The following is a 16,031-nucleotide window of genomic DNA, read 5'->3' on the forward strand; positions in this document are numbered from 1 at the left end:
TGTCCTGGTGCCTCAGGAGGCCAGTTGTGGAGGACATCAAATCTCCTGGAATAGATTTGAAGGTTGTTGTGAGCCACTATGTGGTTCCTGAAACCAAACCCGGATCCTCTGCAGTAAGAACTGTTAACTACTGACCCATCTTTCCAGCTCTAGTTTTATCTTTTCTTGAGACAGGGTCTCAATTTGTAGCCTGGGAACTTGCTATTCTTCCACTTCTATCTCTTGAATACTAGACTTAAAGACAGCTTCTAGGCCTGGCTCACATGCTCCCCACTCCCTTAATTTTATGTGAGTGAATGTTTGGCCTACATGTATGTCTATGTACCACTTGCATGCCTGGTGCTCCTAAAGGCCAGAAGAGTGTCAGATCCCCTGGAACTGGAATTACAGTTTTGGGCTGGCATGTGGGTGCTGGGAATAGAACCCATGTCCTGGAAGAACAGCCAATGCTTTTAATCGCAGAACTACCTCTTCAGTCCACATTCTTATTTATATAAAATAGTTGGGTTTTTCATTTGTGACAAGGTCTGGTTCTGTAGTCTACCCTTGCCTCAAACTTGTGATCTTCTTGCCTCAGCCTCTAAAGTGTTTAAGATTACAGATGTGTGTCACTATATATATGCCTAACACAATTCTTGTTTGAGGAAATTGAGATTTAGACAGTAACTTGCCTATGGCTAGGAGAAGCAGCCTGTGTCACCCCAAGAGAATCATATTTTAGACATTTGTGAAACAAAACTGCCTGAATTAAGCATATGAATTCCATGTGTCTTTCCTAAATGCCTTAGTGAAGTTCTATATTTCAAAAGCAGAAAAGGGGTTTGCAAATACACAGAATTTAAGGTAATAGTGCCTAACTGCTGTAGATTTGGCAGTTAGTTACTTTTTATCTTCAGTATTTCCTCTGAGCTACTTATTCCTACCATATTGAAGACTTATTTTACTCAAACCTTTTAGATAGCCATTTGTAACAACAAAACTAATTGGAGATTTGTATTAATTCTTTATTGTTTAGACATACACTGATTTTAATGTAATTTACTTGTCAATTCAAAGCAAGTATGTGTCTTTTAAGCAAACCAGGAAAGCAAGACAGAACTGCAAATCATCAATTTTTGTTTGTTTGTTTTTGTTTTTCCAGACAGGGTTTCTGTGTAGCCCTGGCTGTCTTGGAATTCGTTCTGTAGTCCAGGCTGGCTTAGAACTCAAGGATTCCCTGCCTCTGCCTCCTGAGTGCTGGGACTAAAGGCGAGTGGCTCCACTGCCTAGGGAAGTCATCAAATCCTAATCTTCGGAGAAGATCATCTCTACAAGGTTGGCCTGAAGGCACTCAGACTCCACAAGTTTTTGAGGCTGTAAAAAGAACAAGTTTTCACATTGCTATGAACGTTAATAGGGGTGGAATGAATTCTACTTTGAATGACAAACTTTTGAATTCATAAATTACACCATCAGAAACTACCAACTAGTTATAACAAGCTTTATTAAATAGTTAGGATATTTGTCTTAAGATGAATCATTAAAACACTTGGCCTGAAGGGCCTTAAACTTCTGTACCAGGAAGCCCCATAGACTGAAAACAAGAGACAGCAAGCTCAGTGTCATCTCTTTCAACTTTAATTTAGGATCCTAGGGGCAGGGCTAAAATAAAGGGAGAAACCTTTTAAACCTGAAAAAAATGGATTTGGAAAACATTGATGTGGGTGTTTTAAGGAATGAGTCAACTTTCTACTGAACGAAATCTTAAAAGTCGCTGAAAAAACACCCCAAACACTAATATCTGCATTACTAATAGTTCATTGGGATTGGTGGAAGAATGAACTCCCAACTTGTGTGTTTCTGATGCACTGAACAATAGTGTGATGTTGGAAATTAAATGTCAAGATCTTTTCAAACATGACTTAAAACAACTTGAGTTTTAACGACATTATAGCCACAACATAAAGGTAGATACTTACTGTTCCATATTTAAGGAGTGTAGGCACTGCAGTTAATTTTAGTTTTTGTCTGAAGTCATTATTTGGGTCTTTCCAGCTGTTCCAAAGGGAAAAAGAATGAAAAATACTATTTGGTTTATTACAGTTTACTATATTTGATCTATATTTAGCATATTAGAAATCATTGCTTTTGCTAACATTTAAACATTTTGAGGACGTGACTTAATGTATCACCCTCTGCAAAATTTACATTCAAAGTGTGGCTTACTAAAACAAATGTAATGGCGATAGAATTCTGAACTTTCCAGATCAAATTAATGATACCACGTGGCTGAACACAGACATTAAGTTTGAATTAAATAACTGTAATTGTTTGGCTTATCAGGCATCACCTAAAAAACCGAGTCTGAGCAATTATCTGAGGTTCTTTACACCCAACTTCTTAATAATCTAGAACATGTCTGGAGATACGGTATACATAATCACTTACTAATCTCTGTCTCCTACTTGGCAGTAGATGAACACGCAGTCTTCAGTAACATGTTTCAACCCCTCTCGAACGACTGGCTCAGCTTTTTAAAAAAGTTAAAAAGGAATTACACATTAACTGCGATAGCCCGCATCCTGCCCTTCCCTGCCCTCTACCATCCCCATTCTTAGACTTTAACCCGCAGTAAGATCGAGGATGTTAATTAAAGTCGGGTGTTCTCTTCTGGACCCTCGTTAAGACACATTAACTCTTAACTCTCGTTAAGAACATCAGAAGCACACATAATTGCTAACGGAAAGACTAACTTGAGTCCGGTCTTTGTCACGAGACACTAGTCATTTGGAGAATTTTAAAGAACCAGGTTCCAAGATCTGAGTCCATGATAAAAATGAGGGCTACCCTTGGCTGGAGCTAATAACGAGAACAAAGGGGACAGCTCAGACTCTTCTTCGGGTCTATGAGACCAAGATCCTCACCTCTTCCTCTACAATCCCGCTCTCTGGCTTTAGCAGGGCCCTTCTGTGCAGCAACCCTCAGTCCCGGTCTTACCTTCCACGCAGTCCGGACACCAGCTCTTCCCTTCAGTATCCTTAGAACCGCTGAAATAGGCGAAAATGGTCTTGCCCTGGTGCTCCTTTACAGCATTATCAAACTCTTCGAAACCGGACACGCTAACCTCGTTAAAGGTGGCCATGGGTGCAGCCCAGAGAGGTGCAGTCCTAAGGCGGTAGGTGCCTTAGGGTCCCGCCGCCTCAAGGCGGGGCCCAAGTAGGGCGTGGACAAGTTTCCGGGTGGGCGGTGCCCCCGGAGAGGAGCAGTGCGGTGCTACGGGAGCCTCGATGGCCATAACTCACCAGGACTGTCCTTTCGGTCTGCTGGAGTTTCTTTTTGGCGCCAGCTCCCTTTATATTTCTGTCTTTGTCCCCACTCTGGCCTCATGTTGTTGTACCGCGACGGTACAACACCTTGCTCCTTAAATGGCTCAGGAAACTCAACCGTTCCCAAGCAGCCCTGCGCCTGTTGCCATGGCGACCGAACGAGCGGCCGGAAGCGAGGCCTAGCTTTGGGTCGCCTGCCTGTCTCCTGGTCGCCGCGCCCAGACCAGGTGGGCTCGGGAATTCTGGGAAGCTGCGTTAGAAAGCGGGGACGAGTGAGAGAAGACTTTGTCCCGGTCTTGCCTTGCAGCTTCGCCCCTCCAATTACCATTCCATTTGTCAGACTTTAGGGGAGCCAGGGCTGGGGCGGTGTCGGGGACTGGGCGGAGGTACGGAGAGAGGTAGGAGGCAGAAAGGCAGCGGGGGCCGGATTCGAGTGTTGTGCGTGCGTGTGTGGTGCACGCTGTCTAGGGGAACAGGTGCAAAGACAGCGTGCCCGAGGTTGCGTTGGGAAAAGGAATTTTTCAGGAGCTGAGCCGGGCACGGGGACCTTTCCCAAGGTTGCGCGGGTGTACGCTGCCAGCGAAGATGCCGCTTCGTTGCGTGGAGGCTGGCAGGTCGCGGCGGGGTGTTCGCTCCCTGTGGGCGAGGAAGTGGTGTGCAGGGCTGACCGGAGGCTTTGTAGTGAGGTGCCGGGCGAAGTCGTCAGTTTGGGGAACGCGCTGTGCAAACATAGGGAGGCTGCAGGATGGTCGGCGGCCTTTGGGGAGGAGGACTACGGAGCCGGCAGGCCCCCCTGGGATAAACAAGGCCTTTGAGAAACCTGGGACTGCAGGCTCGGTTGAGGCAGCAATGGACCCCAGGACAGTGTGGGTGAACGGGGCTGTGGGCCAACCTGAGGTGGTTGGGCCTGCTGGGTCTGTGTGGGTGACTGGATCTGGGAAGGAGGAGCCAGACCATGGGAGTCCACCAAACTGTGAGAAAAATGGTCGTCCAGCAACACTTGGTCACGAGAGCATCCTCGAACTGTGGTTGAAGGTGCAGACTATGAGGGTAGCTTCAGGATGCTGGGAAAGAAGCAGAGTGGAGCTCCATCCTCATCCTGGGGGAGAGGAGCCAGTCGAAAAGGGTATTCCTGGGCGAGCTTCCTGGGTAGAGACCAGCCAAGGTGATGTCACAGGACCCTGGGTGAGAGGACATGCTAGGGCATTCCCCCAGACCTCAGGACTGTCCTCAGCTAGGGGAACAGGGGCAGGTTGTGGGAGAGTCTCCATCTTCTGTAGGCAGGGACAAGCTGGGAAGACGCCTTCTGCTGTGGGTGAGCCTGGGATAGTGGAGAAGGTAGGCTGTGCTGCCTTGGGCCCTTGGGAAAAAAGACAAACTGTGGCAGTGCCTGAGGCCATAGGATGGTCTGAGGCCTTGAAAGGGCCCAGAGCTGGAGAAGTGAGGGAATATGCGAGTACCTCAGGTCTGTGTGGGGGAGGGCAGTCAGTACAGGTTTCTGGGGCTCTGGCAGAAGAAGCTGTGTATGGGCATATGTTATGGGAAAGGGAGCAAATTGTAGGGAGTTCTGATGTGTTGATGGTACTGCCCAGGGCTATGGAAGATGAAACTATCCCCCAAGGGGTCCCAGGGTTGTGGCAAAGGAGACAAGAGGTGGAAGATGTAGGTTCTGGGAGTATTCCTGGCCTAAGAGCCATAGGGCAGCCTGTAGGAGTATCTTGTGCTAGAAAGGGGGGAGCTAAGTGTGGAGGTGACCCAGGGCCATGGGGAGCTGTGCAGGCTGTAGAGCTATCTCCTTCTGAGGAGCAAGAGGCAGGTTCTCAAGATGTCCAAAGCATGTGGGCTAGAGAACGAGCAGTGGGAGCATCCATAGTTTTGGGGAAGGAGGCAGATGATGCAAGTGTTCCAGGACTGTGGGGAACAAGACGGCTGCCAGGCTTACAGACTGTGGTGATACCAGGAGATAAGGAAGAAGAAACCAGCTATGTTTCAGGCTTTGGGGAGAGGCAGCAGGCTCTAGGGTCTCCTCTGGCTGAGCCATTACCAGGAACAGTTATGGAGGAGACACACAGTGAAAATCTCCCAAGCTTTTGGGAAAGGAGGCAGATCATGAGGGAGCAAGAGGCTCAGGAGCCTGCAGCTTTAGGGATACCTGGGGCTGTGGATCAGGATGCTAGTTGTGGGGGTCCCTTATGCCCATATGGGAGGAGGCAGGCTATGGGATTGATTGAGACAGAGGTGATGCCAAAGCACAGATGTGCTACAGAAGGAGTACCCTCAGCTCTGGGTGTACCGGTTGCCTTGTGGGTGTGTCAGGAAAGCAGCTCTACAGATGGTATGAACCTGCCAGAAAGAACTCATGCTGTCTCTGGGAGGCCCATGGCTCCTGAGGAGTGTTCATCTGTGGCAGAGGATGCTGAGTCTGGGTCTCTCCCAGGTTCATGGGGAAGGAGACCAGCTATTGGGGTTCCCATGGCTCCTGAAATACCTGGTTCTGTGGAGGTAGAGGCTGGCTCCAGAGGTTTCCCAGACTTGTCAGGAAGGACACAAACTGTAGGTATAGCTGCAATTGAAGGGGTAGCACCAGCTGGGGTGGACATGGCTCCCAGGGTATCTAGTTCTGTCAGGGAGCACATTAGCGCTAGGAGAATCTCAGATTCCGTAGGAGGTAGGCCAGCTACAGGGGTGTCCATGACTTTGGGATTCCCTTTGTCCACAGGGGATGAGATGCTTTCTGAGAGTTTACAAAGAAGACAGTCTGCCACGATGCCTGTGGCTAGAATTGCCACAAGTATGGGAGTGCCCACAGCTTCTGGGCTCTTTGGATCTCACAGGGTGGTGGACAGTGGCTGTGGAAAAAACTCAGGGATGTGGCAAAGAAGACAAATGACTGAGGTACCTGCTGCTGCCAGAATCTCTAGCCTTGAGAGGGAAGCAGGCTCTGAAGGTGTCTCTGCTCTGTGGAGGGTACACAGTGGAACAGTTTCTGAGGCAGTGAGGGGGCCTTTGCATCAGGGGATGCTTGCAGCTGTTGGGGTTCCTGTGGTCGGACATGTACCTGCTGCAGTGTGGATGACTGGGTCTCCTGGAGAGGAAGCAAGTGTAGGTGACTATGACCTAAAAGGGGTTACAAGACAGTCCATTGAAGGAATAAGGGCATCAGGGGAGGAAACAGGGAGTAGAGGGATCCTGGGATTTGCAGGGAGGGGCCAGGCTATGGGGGTGTCTTACGCCTGTGAGCTTGGTGGCAGGATGTGGGGCAGTCCAAGATCTGCAGGGGAGGATACAACCTATGACAATTTTCCCAGAGTATCTGCAAGGAAAACAACTGTGCTGGCAGTTTCAAAGGAGGACATAGGCCTTGGCCATTTCAGAGGTGATCTGCAGGGGAATGGGAGGAGAGCTATGGAAGGAGTTCCTGAAGCTGGAGTGAGAGAGAATGATTTGGGAGAGAAGGGAGAGGAAGGATTGTGAGGCACCTTCCAGTAGATATGCAGAAAGCATTTGAAAAATGCCTGGGGTTCTGAGAGGGAAGAGGTTGGGCAATGGTTTGTCTTGGGCATAGCTGAAGGAACAGGGATATGTAGAGACCTCATGACTCCTGGAGAGATACTTTGTGACAATATCACAGGGTATATAGGGTAACAAATTGGGAGACTTTTGGAAAGATAGGGAATGCATTACAAGGGAGGACTATCCCAGGACTCTTTATAGCAGAATGGTGAGGGGTGGATGTCCCTGGACTTCTGTTTAAATGTATGTGTGATTGGTGACTTGAGGTGTACAGTCCCAACTCTGGAGCTCATTCTGTGGCTTCAGCTCTAGCCCTGTGGTGCTGGCAGGCCAGTTGGCATTGCCTTACTTGTGTGCCTTCCATCTGCTTCTTGGATTGTGTCTCTGTAGCTTAGAAGCAAGGCATCTTGTACAACTGTCTTTATGTTCCTGCAAATGCATCTGCCTTTAAGAGGATCCAGTTTGTAAACTGCGGATTTGTTTTTTAAATTTTTAAGCTAGGTTTTATCTCTTAACCTGGAATTTCCCGATTGATTTACTATAGGATTCTTTAAGAGAACAAATTCACCACTGTAATTAAAACATCGTTTCTCAAAAAATTGCTCAATACATTCATGTTGAGCTAAATTTAAATTGTTATTCAAAGTACTCCTTGTGGGAAATAAAAGGATAAGACAAGGCCCTCGATTCTCAAGGAGCCTTGTCTAGCTGAGAAGCTGAGACACAGACCATAAAATAGGTAAATAACTATGTGTGGCAACGTCGTTAACCCATGAGTGGCAAGGCCATTCAAGTATGTTAAAAGATCTTTAGAATAGAGAGAACGAGGGTGGAGCTCCTTATAGCTTCCTAGATCATTCAGTAGCTCTGGTCTCATTATGAATGTATACAGAGTAGGGAAAATGGGGGAGCTAAACAGCTAGAAAGCCCTCTGAGCTACTTAAACCCCAGCTTTATTTAAAATCATTAAAGAATATTATCTGAGCCACTTAACAGAGGAAAACATTCTGTTCGTTAGGATTTATTCATATAGAACATGTTTATGAAACTGGTCACAAAAACATTTTGTCATAACAGAACTAATTTCTTACTGTAGACCCTTGGGATTTAAAATGAAAATGGCCCAACAGGTTAATTATCATTAAAATAGTGGCTCCCTATTCTTTTGAAAATGGGAATTTCAAAAAGAGTTGCTTTTATAAATACAAGATGTTGTAGATGGGATATTATATTCCAGAGGGCTTCTCTACCCCAGTTAGTGCTCAAATAATTGAGACAGAGAGCTTTTACATTTTAAAAACGTTAAGGCAGATATCAACCCACCAAGCTGTTTTGTCATTTCCAAGCTATACCCCAAGTTACCTGCCATAATTGTTCCTGCCTGGGCTGCTTTTGTTTCATCAAGCCAGTACTCATGGCCCGATGCTCATGGTCTGTAATGTCCCATGGCAACCTCCTCCTCTGGCTTTCCTCCTTCTCTCCCTCTCTGTAGTTCCCATCTGACCCCAAGCCCAGGAACCTAAGCTCTGTCCACTTCTCCAATTATTGGCTGTCAACAGCTTTATTTAACCAGTGAGAGAATATTGGTGAGCAAAGTTTACACAACATTACTTGGTGTATGTGGGCTACAGTCAGATCTTGGGGGGATGGGGTCAGTAATTTATCATTTGAATGCATAGCACCAGGCCAACCCCCAACAAGAAATAGACCCCTTTCTAAGCAGTCATTCTCCTTGTTATATATGCATGGGATTATGGGTTGCTTAATCTGTTGTTTGAAGATACACTGTTTAATTTCAGACATGTTTTGTTTAAGGGAGATTTGCCTGATGACTAGGCAGTCACTGATGTTCTTTATTACCTGACGTGATGGGACCAAGCCAGCCAGCTTCTACCTGTGTTCGTCTAGCACCCAGTATCCAACTAGATGGAATGAATGACCCCAGGAATCTCCAGATGCAGGTTGTTTTGCTGCTTTTCTTTCAGATATTTATTACAAAGCATTTTAAATATAAAGAAGAATTTAAAAAAAAAAGACATTGAACATTTTGAAGTCATTTTCTAAATTTAGAAATTGTTAATAATTTGCCGTTTTCTATCTCTAAGGTTTGTGGATAAGCTTTCCAAAGGAAGCTACAAATAGTGATGCATTCATTTTAAATATTTTAGAACACTTTAAAAGTGAACTCTCTTACCTAATTTTACCATTATCTCACTTAAGAAAATAACTTAAGAAAGACCTTCTATGTGTGTCTGAGTGTGTGTGCATGTGTGTGCAAGGGTACCTATAGAAGCCAGAAAAGGGCAGTGGCCCCTTCAGGCTAGAGTAAGAAACCCTAACCCTAACCCAGTCTTCAGGCGTGTGAAGAAAAGTTCAGCACTTGCTTTGTGGGTCTAACAGTGGTAGTCCAAATGCTGTGTTTAAAAGTTACAGATTAATTTTTTTCTACTCTTATTTTTTATTGTGGTTGGTTTTGATTCTCTGTTTTCTGTTGGTATTCCTTCCTAGGGTTTTCTGTAGTTTGTATTCCCCCTCCTCCCTGTGTATGTGAAACATTCACATACATTCATGTGGTTCCATTATAAACCTATACACAGGAAAGTGTTGTCCTCTACCTGGTTGTCCTTTTGTTCTTTCTATCCTGTTCCCACTCACACCCTATGGATAACTAATCCTATTAAGTCCCGTTTTTCTTTGTAATTTTCCTTTTGTCCTAAGGACCAGATGCATGCAAATATTCTTATGGTGACTTTTTTTTTTTTTTTTTTTTAATTACAGCTACTCTTTCCCACCTTGTTTTCTAAGAAGTCTCCCCACACCAGCTCCTAGAGCTGTTTCTAGAGACATCCTCATGTCTTACATTTCTAGCACTCTCTTCTGTGGCTATCCCAAAGTTTATTCTATGACCAACCAACCCCATGTGGACATGTAGGTTGATTTCAGTAATTGGCAATTACAAGCCATACACTAGGAAGTAAGCCTTTCTATGTGTACTGTTGGGGGTGCATGTGGATGGTATCCCAGAAGTGATATTAGACTGCTGTGGCCAAAGTAGCTGAATATTGCCAGATTACCCCCAGAAAGGAGTATACCTATGCCCATTACATGCTTATATTCTCCCCCTTTCTCTCCTTTTACTCTCCCTCTTCCCCTGCTCTTTCTTTCATCTGTTCTGTCTTTCCCATTTCCTATGTTTTTTAAAATGTGTATGTGTGTGCCTAAGTGAATTTGTGTGTATTACTCCATGATAATATGTTTCTCCACAGCCTTACCAAAAGCATGTAGTGTTGTACTCTTTTGTGGAATTTCACTGTCTTTATAAGGTTGAACATTTTTTAAAGATTAAAAAATTGTTTTAATTATATGTATGTGTATAGGTGTATGGATATGTGCACATGAGTGTAGGTGTCTGTTGAGGTTAGAAGCTTAGAATCCCTGGAAATAGTATTACAGATGGTGGTGAGCCTGTGCTGGAAATTGAACTTGGGTTTCTTCAAGAACACTGCATGCTTTTAACTGCTGAGACATCTTTCTGGCCCCAAGTTGAACTCCCCAAACCTCTGCAAATATTAAGAGCCTTCTTTTCTTTCACTTTTTTTCCTCTGCCTTTCCCATTTCTTATGGTTTCTTTCTTGATGTGTGTGTGCTTATGTGAGATTATGTGCACCATACATGTACAGGTGTCTGAGAAAACCAATAGAGGATGTTGGATGACCTTGAACTAGAGTTCAGGCAGTTATGAACACCCTAATCTGGTTCTGGGACTTGAACCTATACCCTCTGAAAGCACACTAAGCACACATGGCTGCTGAGCCATCTTTTCCACTGTTGTTCCTTTTTAACCTTGGTTGTTGGGAGCCACAGAGGTCCTTGTACTCACAGAGGAGCACTACAAGAACCACAAATGTTAACCACACAGGGGTGTCTCCTCATTGAAGGAGATCAAATCGGATGGATACTTGCATTCAATCCAGAAGGCCAGGAGTAGATTTTATTAACAACCTGGTGACCTTATTTTGGTATATGTGGAGGCAAACCTCACCCAAATTCCCCAGAATGGTTATTCCAGACTCTTCTCCCTTAAACCATTACCTATCCTTAGGAAAGATGTCACATGTACTTTTAGCTATAGAATCCACCCTCATGCTCACATGCCCTGTATAAAAGAATTTCTGTGTAGTCACATCTTAAGCTTTATTGTGCACCTGGAATTGGGCTGATTGGAATGGCTGTTGCCTGGAAACCTTTTCCCAAATTGTCCTGTTTTGAAAATGCTGACAGTGAACCACCTGGCATTAGACTCCTTGAAGTCTGATCCAAGTTGACAAAGTCAGTCTCCATTGGGTTTTCATTCTTATCTCTTAATGCTATTTGCTTCTATGTATGACACTTCCAGGGACCCCCTCACTCAGTTAAGTGTGTTTATGTATGTGTATATGCATGTACACACACACATATATAGAGAGAGAGCCCTTTGTACTTGCAAGTAATAGTTTCTTCTAGTTTTTCAGTTTTTTTTTTTTTTTTAGGTTTTGTTTGTTCTTTTTTTTTTTGAAACAGTGTTTTTCTATGTAGCTTTTGCTGTCCTGGAACATGAGAAAGCTGGAACTCACAGAGACACCTACCTCTGTCTCCCAAGTGCTGGGATCAAAGGTGTACGCTGCCACCACCACTACCACCTTTGCTGGCTTATTGGGGCTTTTTATTTGTGTGTGTGTGTGTATTTGTTGGTTCTTAATCACAGAGAACTATTTCAAATTTTTTTCATTTTATTTTTTTTAGACAGGGTCTCTCTATATAGCCCTGGCTGTCCTGGAACTTGTTCCGTTGACCAGGCTGGCCTTGAACTCAGAGGTCCGCCTACCTCTGCCTCTAGTGTTAGGATTAAATAGTGTATCACCACTGCCCAGGTAAGAAATTTCTTCTAATGTAGTCATATTTATCACTCACATATCATTTCACTTTCCATCATGTCAAAAATTCTTTTATGAAGCATGAATTTTGAATCATAGCTTAAAGAAACTTTTCTTGTGTTCATTTTACTCCCTCCCCCAGGGTATAGGTCAAATTCTTGGGTTATTGAATTGTCTTTAGAGGAAAGGCTTTCCCCAGATAGGTTACAGATTTCAAGTGCTGTTTTTTTAATCTGTGAGCCTTTCAGGTGTTTTTTTGTTTGTTTGTTTGTTTGTTTGTTTTTCCTTAGAAAAATTTTCCCTACTCCTCTATGATCCACCTTTCCCACAAAAGTTCCTAAACTTTTATCATATACATGTGATTATTTGAGTGCATTTATTGTGAGTGTTGGGATGATCTCCCAATGAAGGTATCCTGAAATGGGGCCACTGAATTCAATGACATAGACTCCCTTACTTTCCTTTAGTAGGTAGGCTCTTTTAAGTTTTAAAGTAAAAAAAAAAATATATATATATATATGTCTCTTGATCTGATAATCCTAGAGCATATTACTTAACCAAAGAAAATAATGTAAAAGCAGAAAAACAAACTAAAAATCCTAACTACACGCCTGTACCCATTAGTGGAAAAACTAAGAATCTAACTGTTCAATACAATGGTAGCTTAGCCTGAAAGGCTGGGTTTCAAAGATTAGAAAATGCAACCTTGAAAGCAGTTCATAAAAGCCATCAGGAATGTGGAAGCATGTTTATGTTTAAATGCAGAGCACTATAAGGCTATCTGTTGTGATGCAATCTAGTAAGAACTTAAGGCTTGGAAGCCTGAGGAACTGGGTTGTTTAGAACAAAGTGCTCATGTGGGTACAGGGTAAAATGTATTTCTAATGACCAGATTAAATTCTCAGGAAGACCTGGGGATAGCATCCAGTGGCTTAGGTCTGCTGTGTGATTTGTGCCTGTGGGGCTGTTTTAAGGAAAGCTCTAATGTAGGATCTTTGTGTCCTGCTAGAAACAAGGCAGATCTGTATTTGGGAGTTGGAGAAATTACTGGTTGCTGCATGAAGCTTTTTAAGTAGCCTTTATAAGCTATAACAGTATTCTATTATTCAGGTGGAAGGCTGTTACTGCAGGAGTAGGTGATTAAGTACAGAACCTTGTATGTGATGTATGTTATGGGCACACCAGAAAAATACCTTTTCATACAAATAATCTTTTGGGTGAAATATTAGGCACTGGAGTGTGTGTGTGTATCAGCTATGTAATATGTTGTTTTTTTTAAATGTGAGTTTTTGTTTATTTCTTACAGAACCAGCTGCAATTTAATAGGAATGTGCCTACACATCCCAGCAACTTGGCAGTCCGATACTTTTCCCCCCATGCGATTAAAATTGAAAAATTGAAACACTCAGACAATGAATTGTATCATTGTAAAGACTTGGACTTTAAAGCTGGAAATGACTTAAGCAGTTCTGTCTCATTTTCTGTCATATCAGAAGAGAAGCTTAGCTATGCTGTCCACCTTGCCAAAAGAGATGTAAAAAGAAGACAGTTTGAAGAACACATGAAAGATCATCTCAAAAGTCAGCCCCATAGTGCTCACAACACCAAGGAGGAAAGGAAGGACTCAAAGAATCAGGATGTCCGCCACTGCAGTCACCAGCCATCCAGAGTAGACATTTCCAGCTCAGGTGCCAAGGTCTATGTGTACACATCTCATCCGGGACGATCAGATCTTACTGTGCCAAATTCACCACCTACCCATGATCCAGGGCTTCAGCCACAGCCAAGAACAGAGGAACACAAAAACCTGTGGGAACAGAAAGGCCTGCTGGAAGTTCAGCGACTCCGAAAGGAATTGAGCAGCTGTATCCATAAAATAGAAGCTGTAACTAAAAGAGGTGAGAAAAACTCGATTCTTCATTTGATGAGATGCCATGGTGTGGTATAAGTCAGTTGCATTCATTTGGGACACCCTTTCCCAACACACACGTATACCACTCAGTTCTGCTACCTCCAGTGAGGTGGTTGGTTCAGAAGAGCTTAGCAACCAATACAAGAGAGTTTAGCTTGGAGTCTGACCTAGGTCTTCTTTCTTTGATGAGTTATCTCTTCTCACTCCCTTGTGTGTGGGTTGCCTGACCTTACATCTAACTCCTGCATCCTAAGCATCCTTGGATATTTGTCTTGTCAATACAGAAGGGCTTCTTGCAAAATTATTTTTAATTTGCTTTAAAAGATTATAGTATATGTGTATTGTAGGTAAACCTGCTTCGTATCTGACCACAGGGTAGAAGAGAAGAAATATAATCATCAGATACCATTTTTATAGTAATTTGTAATCTCAAGGTCCTAGCATTTCCTTGGGAAGTAACAGATTTGGGAATAGAGAGTAGGCTTACTATAGCCAACAAGTAGGATGTCAAGCCCAGCTCTTAGACAATGAGGCATAAAGAGTTGTGTAGCAAAAGGAGCTATTCGGCTAGGATAGTGCATAGTCTAAAATTATATTTTGCACTTAAAGTTTAATTAAAATATGAACATATACATATATACATGTTAGAGAAAAAAATGTAAGTGCCTTATAATGTACCTGTTTGTTGACACAAGGTAAAACTACACACTGAGGATGTGGCTGGACAGGAGACAGGAGGACTGAAAAAGAGATACAGTACGGATGGGTACAGATTCATCTACCTGCTACAAAGAAACTACCAACAGTTGCAGATTAGCAACATCTAAAACAGAAAATATAGGTTCCTGAAGAAAACAACTTCTACACACACACACAAACACACACACACACACATAGCCAGAAAGTCTCCTAAAGAGTCTGTTGTATAATACTTGAGCATTATGGGTGGTTCAGAACATCTCCACAGAACATCCCAGAAGCATTGTGGTTTGTTTCTCATGATATCCCTTAGTGTTAGTCTGTGGCATGACCCAGCCAGATAGTTTAGGTAGAAGCCCAGACTCCCTGGAACAAAATTTTCAGGTCTGCCCTGGTGATCTGGCCTGAAACCTTGAGAACTGAAGCTCTCAGGGGAGGCTGACCTGGCTTACTTTGTTTACTGGAGTATTTCAGTGGGTCACCAGTAATTATTAGAATCACCTTCATAGTGAAGAGTTAAAAACTCCTGCCTAAGCCAGTTCCTGTTCTTACAGGTATGTGAACTTGAATATTTCTCTCTGATATGTAACCCAAAGAGAGGCAGCAATAATTTGGCCTAGAGGCTCCCATTTGACTTCTACCTGTATGTGCAACTTCTGGCTTCAAAGTTTTGTCTTTCTTAGCAGCCTGATTGCCTTTTGTTCTTATTTGACTTTTTGTTTGTTTGTTTGTTTGTTTGTTTGTTTTGGTCTGGTGTTGGGATTTAACCACACATACTTGACAAGTGCTGTACTGCCAAGCTGCACTTCAGCTTGCCTCTTTCATGTGTAACAATTAATGAAGAAATCAAATTCAGAATATATTTACACAAGCAAAGTATTGCTTTTCTCAAACTTGTTAAGAGTTTTGTAAAAAAATCTGTATAAATATATTTGGAAACAGTAGTCTAGAAGAAATGGATAGATTGTATCTCCCCTGGGCAGTCTTCCAGAAATGGTCTGAGCTGATCCTTAAAAAAATACAGAGAGCCAGTGTGTACAAGAGCGTGCTTCTTGACACATAGGTGAAAACTTAGACATTCAGATGATTTTAGCACATCTGTCTTAATGTGCTAGAGAAAGAATTTCTCATTTGGATTCAGGATAAGAAATAATCTCACTTAACTTGAAAATAGTCCAGTAAAGATTTTGCATTGTGGATTTTAGCTCAGTATAAAAGAATTTTGAGACAGTGAAGTCACTATCCAAGTGGAATTTTTTTTGGTGACTTCTGGTGCACAGGAGAGTTTGCTAGCATCTTCCTGTCTCTTCTATCCCTGAGTCTGTACACAGGTCACTCACTCAATATTAACCTTGGCTGTTGGAAGTTACATCTGCTGAGCCAACCTCTGTTTCCATAGTAAGACCTGAGTACTATTACTATTACTCCATTAAGTACTTTAATACTTCTATATGTGGTTTTCAACCTAATGTGGAGAATGCTTTCAGATAGACTGGAAGAAGCTTTGGATCCAGATGAAGAGCATCGAATGCGAGTCAGGAGACAGGAGCAAGCTGTGCGCTGTGCCCGCATGCTCTACGTTCTTCAGCAACAGGTGTGGAAAAGCCAGGGGAGGTAGAGCAAGTGGCCTATTTGGTGATTTCTTAGGGAATTACAATTTTTCTTCTGCACAGAAAGATGCGTATAAAG

The 16,031-nt window shown here is 43.3% G+C and overlaps 3 protein-coding genes across 7 annotated transcripts in view; 2 read left to right on the top strand and 1 right to left on the bottom strand.

The window, feature by feature from the left end:
- Positions 1-983: 983 nt before the first annotated feature.
- Positions 984-3,121, bottom strand: Txndc17 (thioredoxin domain containing 17). The gene is made up of 4 exons (XM_021641669.2): positions 2,977-3,121; positions 2,428-2,509; positions 1,959-2,034; positions 984-1,353 (listed from the first exon to the last, which is right to left on the bottom strand). The coding sequence occupies exons 1-4, from the start codon at positions 3,119-3,121 to the stop codon at positions 1,285-1,287; spliced, it is 372 nt and encodes a 123-aa protein (XP_021497344.1). The 3' UTR covers positions 984-1,284.
- Positions 3,122-3,393: 272 nt separating this feature from the next.
- Kiaa0753 (KIAA0753 ortholog) overlaps positions 3,394-16,031 on the top strand; it is a 52,261-nt gene continuing 39,623 nt past the window's right edge. Inside the window, exons 1-4 of one of the 5 annotated variants that reach the window (XM_021641664.2) lie at positions 3,394-3,532; positions 8,634-8,779; positions 13,038-13,629; positions 15,830-15,936. In XM_021641664.2, the coding sequence (XP_021497339.1) occupies positions 8,687-8,779; positions 13,038-13,629; positions 15,830-15,936 (792 nt within the window). In that variant the 5' untranslated portion in view covers positions 3,394-3,532; positions 8,634-8,686. The other 4 variants (XM_060363344.1, XM_060363343.1, XM_021641665.2 and 1 more) reach the window with 4 other exon arrangements.
- LOC132646257 (collagen alpha-1(I) chain) lies at positions 3,714-6,783 on the top strand. Its single transcript, XM_060363342.1, has one exon. It carries the CDS (start codon positions 3,891-3,893, stop codon positions 6,777-6,779), a length of 2,889 nt encoding a protein of 962 aa, XP_060219325.1. The 5' UTR covers positions 3,714-3,890; the 3' UTR covers positions 6,780-6,783.

The sequence above is a fragment of the Meriones unguiculatus genome, chromosome 11 (assembly GCF_030254825.1).
Source record: "Meriones unguiculatus strain TT.TT164.6M chromosome 11, Bangor_MerUng_6.1, whole genome shotgun sequence".
Taxonomy (NCBI): domain Eukaryota; kingdom Metazoa; phylum Chordata; class Mammalia; order Rodentia; family Muridae; genus Meriones; species Meriones unguiculatus.